The sequence below is a fragment of the Danio rerio genome, chromosome 9 (assembly GCF_052040795.2).
Source record: "Danio rerio strain M-AB ecotype USA chromosome 9, GRCz13ab, whole genome shotgun sequence".
In the NCBI taxonomy this organism is placed as follows: Eukaryota; Metazoa; Chordata; class Actinopteri; order Cypriniformes; family Danionidae; genus Danio; species Danio rerio.
In genome coordinates this window covers 34665005-34675728 of record NC_141029.1, presented here as the reverse complement: position 1 = coordinate 34675728, position 10724 = coordinate 34665005, and the positions used below count along the sequence as shown (strand labels likewise).

Sequence of the window (10724 nt, the reverse complement as noted above, 5' to 3'; positions counted from 1 at the left end):
CATTGAAATGAAACTTCTAAAATAGTAAAACACTGATAGCCTTTAACTGGCCTCCATACAGTCCAGAACGCAGAGCTGCATGCGATCTCATCCCCAACCCTAACCCTACCCCTTACAGTGACGCAATCTCAGCTTGCATCATCAAGGCTGCATCCCCCGATACTGTTGGAGAATCTACATTTGCAATAAAAAGGTACCATAATGTTGATGTATATGGTTTCTATTTGTAATTTAGGGTTCTGTAAATAAGGGGGAAATAAGTATATAGAATAGAAAGTGCTTATATTAGATGGGCTTGAATATGATTTAGGATCTCGCTGTAAATACAAATATACAGAAATTCATACAAGAAATCCTACAAAATATCATATTTACCTGTATATCGACATACTAAGCAGCAGATGGCGCTGTGTGTCCACCGTCTTCATCTGTCGGTGCTTTAGAAGAAGAGTATTTTCCAGCGCACTCCTCCATCATGTCCTCTCCACTGCGCACCATGATTTCGCGCCTCTCGCTCTTTCGTCCGGCTCACACCAGATATGCCGCTGCTGCTCACTTTCATGCAACGTCAAACTGCAGTGGCGCAAGAGTCGCTGTTGTAAGTAACGTTAATGTTGCAGACCCTGACCACTGTTGCACATTATTAACCCAGTTTGTCAAATTAGCTTTACAAAGTTGTGTGCAATTATCAATATTTTGTGAATGTTTTCTGCGTGTGGATTTCTAGGCTTTACTTAACGTTAGTAGTTCTTTCTAGTCAGTTATGGTATGGATTATGTCACCCATGAAGTTGAAACAGTCAAGTTTTCTTGAGTTTTTTTCTTCCATTCCAGGTTACTTTAACTGTCATTGTACTTTCATTAGGTGTTGTCTGGATGTGGTGTTTTTGATGGCACTGAAATCCATGAGGCGTCAGCGTGAGTAACGTTACTGTTATAACGTTAAGTTAGTATATATAATAAGTTAGTTTACTTCCGTTTTCCTTTCCTGGGTTGTTCACCACAACAACCTGTAGATATATAGTTAATATAATGAGGTCAAGGAGGTTTTATATATACGCACAATTGTACACTTTTGAACTGTGAAAACTTGTGACACGGTCCCTATATTTACATGCCACTTTGAATATTCATTCTGAAATCGGATTTCACTATTTAATGGCATGTGAACAACGGTTGTAACGTCCTATAGTTCATTGGCTGCTAATATATATTCCCTATTTAGAATTTGCTAAAAAGAAAAAAACAAAAAACAACAAGACTTCTGCAAAGATATTGAGAAACCCTGAATGTGCGAATGTAACACCAAGTTTACCTCAGTGTTAACAAATCTATAGTTGTAAAATTTAAATGACATTACACTGAACTAAACTCAACTTCAACAATAAATATCGAACAGAAGCAGTTTCAATTTACTTTAACTTTGTCTATATTAAGCAGCTTTGACATCTATTTTGTAAAAAAAAAAGTACTTCGTAAAAAGTGCTAAAGAAATAAAGATGAATTTAGTTGAAATTGAACAAATAGCAAAGAAACTGAAAGTTCTATTAATGTATGGGTATAATCATGTACTGTAATGTAATATATAAACACTGTTATAAATTTATCAAACATTAAGTGTTCAGTGTCATGCACTGTTCCCTCTAGAAGAAAGACAAATCTGGACTCAGTCTGGACTCAGACCTTACTTATTGTGACATGTTCTAAATGTCTATAAAAAGCTGAAACAAAAGCTATTTGTTTATGGGTAAATTAGGACAAATTTGTCTTTTTCTGTTTCTAAATAGTTTCTTCATGGCATAATCTTGTCCACCTTGTCATATTGTTTGCCAGTTTGGCCACCCACAACAAATGATATCTTGGAGCAAACAGCTAGACTGCACAATTAGGCATGGGACGATAATCTTGTTCAAGGTATATCGCGGTTTGGAAAAGTCAAGATTTTAAAACCACCCAAATTTTCTGCTTTACCATCCCTAAGGTATGAGTAAGATTTTTTTATTAACATTTTTTTTAGAACAGCAGTATCTCCAGCGGAAAAGATCTCCTAAGTTGCCATTTTAAATTGTAAAAAAAAAAAAAAAAAAATCTGTGTTTTTAAAACTAATGAAGACAGCAGAAGTCCATGATTTATTTGAATTATGGCCTATAAGATACACAATAGACTTTCTGGATGGACACATCACTGCTTTGCTCTATCACTCTCTAATGCTTTATCATTTCAAAATTGCATTATGAACACAAGGGTTAAACTGTACAATCACATTTTAAATACGGCTACCTCAGCAGTCCTTTGTGCTCTGGTACCAAAACTTAATGCAAGGACTAATTGTTCCACCAGATCTGCAACAAATGGATGTCTGTCATTACCGACTTTTATAAAACTGTTGTGGACAGAGATCCTTTTATGTATTCACAAAAGTCTGGAATGAGATCCCACAAAATCTAAAAACAATACCAACACTGAGACTTCTTAAAAAAAAAATGCCATGCTCGTCATCTAATGGTCCACTATCGCTGTGGCCACTGAGATCAAAGCTTGTTTCTCTTTATTTTACATGTTTGGTGATGGATTATACTGTTCTCATGTGTTGATGGATGAGATGTTAGGAGTGTCTGTATGTTTTTATGTTCTGCAGAGCAGGAGTCTGCTGAAAAACAGCATTCATGCAGAGTCGGGCCCGATTATTTAAATGTTATTCCAGTTTAAAAATGATAAATAAATGAATAAATAAATAAATGTGTAATTTAGGGTCAAAACTATTGCTGTAATATTTTTAGTACAAACTCTTTAGCTTTTTTTATGTTTGTGTATGCAGAATCCTGGTGCATCTGAGCCGTGGAGGTGCAGAGGTTCAGATGTTTGCTCCTGATGTATCTCAGATGCATGTAATAGACCATGGCAAAGGTCAGCCTTCGGAGACCGAGTCGAGGTGAAGTCTTAACCCTGACAATGTCTGTTCATTAAAACAGTTGAACATAAACGTAAAAACAGTTCATTAGATTTGTTCATGAGCTGATCTGAAAAGATCAAGTGAATAATTACTCTCAACTTTTCTGTCTGCATAGGAATGTCTTATCTGAATCGGCACGTATCGCCAGGGGCAACATCACTGATCTGGCCAAGCTGAGTGCCAGTAATCACGATGCCATCATCTTCCCTGGTGGTTTTGGTGCAGCTAAAAACCTGTGAGTTACAGTACTTCTTTTCATAAACAGGTGGTATATCATCATTTTAATAGTGTACAGTGCACACCACCAATGCTACAACTTTAAAAAATTGGCATTCAGTGTCGCCAGATATAGCTGACTTAATTATTTAATTTAATTTTAATTTATTTAAATCTAATTTAAGCTAGTTCCTCAAACGGTCATAATGTTTTAACTATACAGCAACCAACACCAGCTGTCACAGAACCACAAAATAACTGTATCACATCGAAACACTGCCTCCTCCTACCAACACACTGAACTTGTTATGTAGATTACACTACCTACTGTATTAGCGTATGGTTTCCTTTTGAAGTTTGTCCCATTTGGCATTTTAAATTCTTTTGATTAGATGCTGCTATTCAATCAGACAACGCTTCTGTTTGTTGTTGTTGTTAATGTCCATTGCAGAAAAAAATGATCGATGAAAGTGTCATGATAAACCGATGTGAGTTTAACTGCAGGCGCTGCGTGATGTGCGTGCACGTGAAGGGTAGTCAGTTTTTTCTTGAGTCAGATTTTGATTCAACTTTCCTTCACCTCCTTTTTTGAGTGGGGCTACACAGTTTGCGCTATGCATTGGTCACTACTAACTGAATGGAGTAGGAGCACACAGTTGTGTTGTTAAAAAAGTTTCATAAAAAATATACCTTTCAAAATCACCTAAATTTTGTCAACCTGCATATTTCATATTTTACCCACACAATCAAATTCAAAACTATGGCTCAATCTGGCAACACTGTTGGCATTGCTTGCATTTAAAGGAGTTTTAATTAGTCACCAGTGTTCTGTTGCAGTCCTCATTTCTCTAATAAATTTGTATGCATTTTTACCATTATCAGGTCCACATTTGCCATTGATGGGATGGATTGTGAGGTGAATAAAGAAGTGGAGCGGGTTTTAAAGGACTTCCATAAAGCAGGAAAGCCTATTGGGTTAGTTGTTACATATGTATATTACTAAAGATTAGAGACCAATGCTTTGAACACATTTTGTTGTCTCTAGCTTTTATGTTATAAGTCTTAATTTTTCAAGGTAACATCATGAAGAATTATTTTGTAATGCTGGTGTTGTAACATTTGAAGCTACTTTAAAGGCACAGATGAAAAAGTGAAAAAAAAAATACAGACAAAATAAAATGTATATCTGTGGCCCTTGAAAATACAAACTTGTCTGATAAAGTTAAATGAGCAGTCTAAACATCTATTTCATGGTTTAGATGTAAAGCCAGAACCAATTATTACCATGCTGGGAAAGGCTAATAAAGTTGGGAAAAACAATACAAGGAAATGATGCCTAATTATAAGTCAGTAACTAAGTACAGGTGGTTCAAGAACTCTGATATTAGCCTGGGTAAGAGTTTTGAAGTGCTGTATAGAGAGCATGATCATGTTTTGTTGTTGACTAGTCTTGTCTTCTGGTTGCAGGTTGTGCTGTATTTCTCCTGTGCTGGCTGCTAAAGTTCTCCCTGGTGTAGATGTGACAGTGGGTCATGAGGAGGAGCAAGGTGGGAAGTGGCCATATGCTGGTACCACACAAACCATCACTGCACTGGGAGCCAAACATACTGTGAAAGATGTCACTATATCCTATTATATCTCTTCTCTTCTCTTCTCTTCTCTTCTCTTCTCTTCTCTTCTCTTCTCTTCTCTTCTCTTCTCTTCTCTTCTCTTCTTCTCTCACTAGAGAAAAAAAGTTTAAGGTTAAATTTAATAATTTAGTTTAATTAATTAATAGTTTAATTAATTAATGGCATAATGACCTGGTTTCACAGACAGGGATTGAACTAAGTCAGGATCGGGCCATAGTTCGGTTAGGACATTTAAGTAATTTTTATGAACACGCCTCAGAAAATAACATTACTGTGTCTATGTTGAGAAAACAAACAAAAAGGGCACTAATATATTATAAGATCTGTCACAAGTTTTTTTTTCTACCAGTTGAAACATCTTCGGCTTATGTTTTAGTCTAGGACTAGACATAAACTTAGTCTGTGAAACCAAACATGTAGAAGTCATCATAAGTCAAATTATGACTTAAAAGTTGAACACGACTAAATGTTCCAATTATGGGGGGTTATGGGGTTCCAATTTGTAGCTGTGGCATGATGTGGTAATTTTTAATTTAAATAATTTAAAAATGCCATTGAGTCATAATTATCAGAACCAATAAAAATCATATTATTTCAAGGCATAAATATTAGAATTAAATAATTAAATTTGATAATTCAATATAATTTAGTACTTTATTATTTTAAAATAAATTATTAAATTAAGTTTTTAATAAAACTTGTATTTATTTTTAATAATTTATATATATTTATTTATAATTATATTATCAGTTAAGTTTAAGATGCTATAAAACTCACAAATAATAATAAAATTAATCAATTAATCTAAATTAATAATAAAAAGTATTAACCATGATATTCTACTTATTCATAGTTAATTGAAAATTAAGATGACACTGTGGCTCAGTTAGCACGATTGCCTCACAGCAAGAAGGTCGCTGGTTCGAGTCCCGGCTGAGTTAGTTGACATTTCTGTGTGGAGTTTGCTTGTGCTCCCGTGTTCGCGTGGGTTTCCTCCGGGTGCTCCAGTTTTCCCCAGTCTAAACACATGCGCTATAGCTGAATTGAATAAATTAAATTGGCCGTAGTGTTTTTGTGTGAATGAGTGTGTATCAATGTTTTCCAGAATTGGGTTGCAGCTGGGTATTTTATAAAATGTGCTAGAGTCAAGTTGGCGGTTCATTCCGCTGTGGCGACCCTTGATAAATAAAGAGACTAGGTCGAAGGAATGAATGAAAATTGAAGTTGTGACAGAAAAAAGTTATAACAGGCTCGTATCCAGGGATGGTTCAGGTGATTCAGAAGACTCACCCCTTATTGACAAAGGTCCAGAATTTGTCCCATACATGAGCTTATTTTTTTCTATTTTGACTGCTATGCCATCATAAATACTGAATATACCCATCAAAAAAAGGCTTTAAGACTAAGCGGAATCCTCTGTTGGCTGTTGCTTTGGTGTTACTTCAGCTAATCAGTTTTGGCCAATGCTAACAATTTTACATCACAATCTGACATAAGAAAAGTCATCTTTCACTACTGTGTTGTTTTTAAACAGAGAAAACATTTTACTGGTAACTTTTATTCTATTTCTTGGACCTTATTCTTGATACAAAAAAAGAGCAATAAAAAGGTGTGAAGCACCAAAAACTGACCATATTAAAATTTATTTGAATAATATATTTGAATATTAATATTTGGCTATTGTTGTTATTCATGTATTTTTAAAGGTACTTTTTCACAAGAGAGGCGTGTAAAAGCTCCACATTATTATTATTATTATTATTATTATTATTATGTTTTAATTTTTTTTTATTCAAATGGCCAAATTCTTACTGCGGAAAGTTTGTTATTTGCCTAATAAATGACAGATTTATTTATTGACCGCTTTAACAGATTCCTATTTTTTGGAATGATTTATGATGTAATATGTATTTAAGTATTATTTCATATTTCCTTTTTCCAAATCTTTAGGAAATATTTTTGGTATATCAAAGATTGTGGTTTTGATGACCATCTGACAAGCTAATTCAGCAAAAATATCGCTTAAAATGTCACTAAAATGCAGTACTTAAATATCGTAATTAAATAGAAAATTAAAAGAACCCCTACTTTAACCAGGCTGGTTACGGGTCTGTATAATGTAGGCTTTTTCATGTACAATATTCTCATTAGTGTTATGTAAGTGTACTGTGCTTTGTCTGAATTACCCTTAACCTTTGGCCTTCACGAAGCTCATGTGGACCAGAAGAATAAGGTGGTGACGACACCTGCGTTCATGTGTGATACAAAGCTGCACTTGATTTTTGATGGGATCGGTGCCATGGTGAGAGATGTCCTGAAGCTCAGCGGGAAGTGAAAATTCAGCCAGTATATCAGTATCTTTACATTCACTGCATTGAGTTCATCAATCATATAGGATATGTGTAAGACACCATCAATTAAAACATAGTAAACTTAAGTTGCAGTCTTTTGACAGACATTACTAATCAAACGTGTCTGCCTGACATTATTAAATGGTATTTAGCTGAATGTCCAGCAGAGGGCACTCTCTGATTTTTTAAATGTTTGAAAAAAGAAATGTGAAATGAAATAACCTCTAGATTTGTCTGTTGTGAAATATTTCAATTGTATTTGCAATTTAATGTAATAAATACTTGAAATGAATATTAGGTCAAAGTACAACTTACAATGTACCAAAACAGCTTGATGTGCATGTTAATTATATTTAAGTAGACACTGTGTGTGTGTTGAAATATGAAGTTTGAAAGAATAAAGAATATATAATTTTGTTAAAGAATGTCAGTGACAAGTTATTTAATCAGCAGTTTAATAGCAATTAGTTATTTAACAGCAAGCACCAAAAAGTAGTACTGAGGTAGCAATTGAAAAGTAGTTCTTTTAAAAATGTATTCTGTAATTGCCTAAGAATTGGGCTGTTCTGCATTAAGTTAAAATGAAAGACTCTTTAATTTAGAATTTTAGTTGTGTTAGCAAAAAAAAAAAAAATAGTGAACATTGTAGTTTAAATTTGAATCTTGTTCTCATCGTACAGCATTTAATACAGTATTGTTTTCCTGGGATGTTATGTTTCACAGTTTTTCTCAGTCTCTTTGGTACATTTCTCAGATCAGAATTGAAATTTGCAAAACAGTAAGTGCATTTCTCAAAACAACATGTACAAATCGCAAAACCCCATGGATTACCTGCAAAAGCCAGTCTCTTGCTTCAAATCATTGTAGTTCATCTATCAAAACTAAAGTTCTGGGTCAATGAATGTGTCAACGTTGTCAAAATGATAAGTCCTGCTGTCATTGTGTATGGATAGGACAGTCAAATTAATTAGTCATGCTGTCAACATAATAGTGAATTCTGGAGGGATGTTCTGATGTAAACTATGGCTAATTTTTATTTTTTATTTTTTTGCTCTTTGTATCGTTTTTGTTGACAGATCATGTCATTGTAATACAGAAAGGAAAAAACAGCACTGCATAGCACAAAGTAAAAACAAAACAAAAGAAATGTGAACAGTACAATCTCCATTAGAAAAAGCCAAGATTCACCTGGGAGAAACGTGTTAATTGTAAACGGATTTAGAAAAAATAAATTCATCTTATACATTATTGAAAATGCATCACTTAAAAAGCATGACACTGAATGTGAATAGAGTTTAAAAATGAACTAATACTTAGCACCTACTTCACCAGTTAATTTGATTACATTAGGAATAATAGAAAGCTGCTTTTAGATCTTTTCACATGTTTTGTAGAGTAAACAGTCTTTGTAACTGCTACTTAGAAAATGTATGGCAAGGTTTAGGAGAAAACAGCGTCCAAAGACACATTTTAAAAAGTGTAAAAGTTTTTACAAAAGTTATTATTGGATGTTGATTCAAAATTGACAGATGCATGAAAACAAAAATGTTTTTACATTTAGTTTCTTGCTTTAGGAAAAGTAAATACACGTTTTAGCACTTAGAAATGTGTATAGGCAGGTACACATTCACTGTTCAAAAGATTGGACCAGTAATATTTTGGAAAGAAGACTTGCACATCAATGCTGCATTTTTGTACTGTATAAAAAATTCAGAGACAGTTACACAATTTTAAATGTTATTACAATTCTAATATACATTTTGTAGCATCCTTTAAGTCACATGTTCTTTCAGAAATATCTATGATCAGAGATTCTGACTTGGTGCTGCTCAAGGAACATTTCTTAAAAGTTTCTTCTGTTAAACAAGATATTTTGAAGAATGGTGAAAACCTGTCATTGTAAGAAATACAAATGTATGTAAATGTAATTGTGTCAATGGATACAGCATTCCAACAGTTTTTTTTTGTTTTTTGTTTTTTTTAAATATCACCTTTTATCTTCAACAGAAGACGGACAGAACCTCAAAGGTTTGAAACGAGTAAAGAATGATTAAATGATGACAGATTTTTCATTTTTGGGTGAAATATCCCTTAAATGTCAATGTTGAAAGCAGTACTATTTTGAGGAAGCTGCTGTTGATGAGTAGTCTTTAATATATAGAAAGAAAGTAAAAATTTATTTGTAGCATTATAAAATGTCTTAACGGTCACTTATTTGACCAAAGTAATGCATTTTTATTAATGCAATAATAACCTAAACGAATAATTAAATCAATACATAATTGTCCACTTCTTTTCTCACTGCCACTTTGTTGTAAATATCTTTCCCCACTTTTCATGTTCATTCAGTTCATGCAGATATGTCTCGCTGGTTACGTAAGATTTTGCTTTTTTTGATGGAGGCCGATTGGTTTTCAGACCAGGTCATCTAGTTCTGTTCTCAGGCACAAGCGCTTTTTGATGGGGATTTCTCCCACCCACATCTCATCAGCCTACCCACTTCCCACAGCCGTCCAGAGAGGCTGGGCAAACAAGACCCCGCGTTCTGCCAATTTGTTCGTACAAAACGTAGGGATTTGGGGGCCTACAGCCACTCTTGCACAGACAAATGGTAAGTATTTGCCTGGCAGTCTGAGACCCCCACCTTTACCACGCATAAATACACACTCTTTGCGTTCTCTACACTCTTAGGCTACTGGTTTCTTTGCACTGGCTGTCTATAACAAACCCTCCTGACAAAATGGCCTAAGCATTGTATACAGCGAGGTTGAAAAATAAAAAGATAAAGTTGTAGTTTTAAAAACAGTTCTAAATGAACAGAGGTGTCACACTACAATACCACGGAGAAACTTTTTCATCAAAATTATTCTCAGAACATTTGATTATTAAGCAAAAGTTAAGTAGGCATCACTGTAGTCATCTAAAATTAGTTCATGTTTGAATTTAAGCTTTATTTACAAATATTTTTGTGCAAAATTAACATTTTAGTCATTTAGGATGTTTTGTTGAAAACGAAATTCCTTAGTTCAATGCCTTTTAGGATTAAAGAATCAGTTTATGAAAAAGTAAAATTCTGTTATGAATTTCTCTGTTTTAATCCCTCGAGACCTTCATTCATCTTCTGAACATAAATTAAGATATGTTAGATAAAATCTGAGGACTCCCTTATCTGTGATAGAGGGCAATTTTCCCGTCTACTGAGATGTTCAAAGTCCAGAAAAGTACAATCTAAAAATTCCATGTGACTTCAACTGTAATTAAATGTAATGTAATGTAATAATGTAAAAATATGAGGCTCCAAGAACTTTTTGTTTGCCAAAAAAAAAAAAAAAAACTGTAAAAATGACTTTCTTCAGCTGTGTCAGGTTCTGGTCTGCATTTAGTATGGGCAATAAATTAGCTTGTTGTTGTGCTGAGTACTGACAAAATGCATTATTGCCCATAGTAAACCTGCACCCAGACAACCTGACGGAAATTGTCAAACAAATAAAACATGTTAAACATCTCACTACCCTTGCTGTCTATGGAGGATGAGGGAGCTCTCTTAAATATAAAATATCATTTGTGATCTGA

The 10724-nt window shown here is 34.0% G+C and overlaps 1 protein-coding gene across 1 annotated transcript; it reads left to right on the top strand.

Moving 5' to 3' along the window:
- Positions 1–436: 436 nt before the first annotated feature.
- On the top strand, positions 437–7573 carry gatd3 (glutamine amidotransferase class 1 domain containing 3). Its single transcript, NM_001017662.2, has 7 exons — positions 437–598; positions 865–917; positions 2819–2932; positions 3069–3188; positions 4052–4144; positions 4637–4793; positions 7007–7573. Exons 1-7 carry the CDS (start codon positions 497–499, stop codon positions 7133–7135), a joined length of 768 nt encoding a protein of 255 aa, NP_001017662.1. The 5' UTR covers positions 437–496; the 3' UTR covers positions 7136–7573.
- The last annotated feature ends 3151 nt before the right edge of the window (positions 7574–10724 follow it).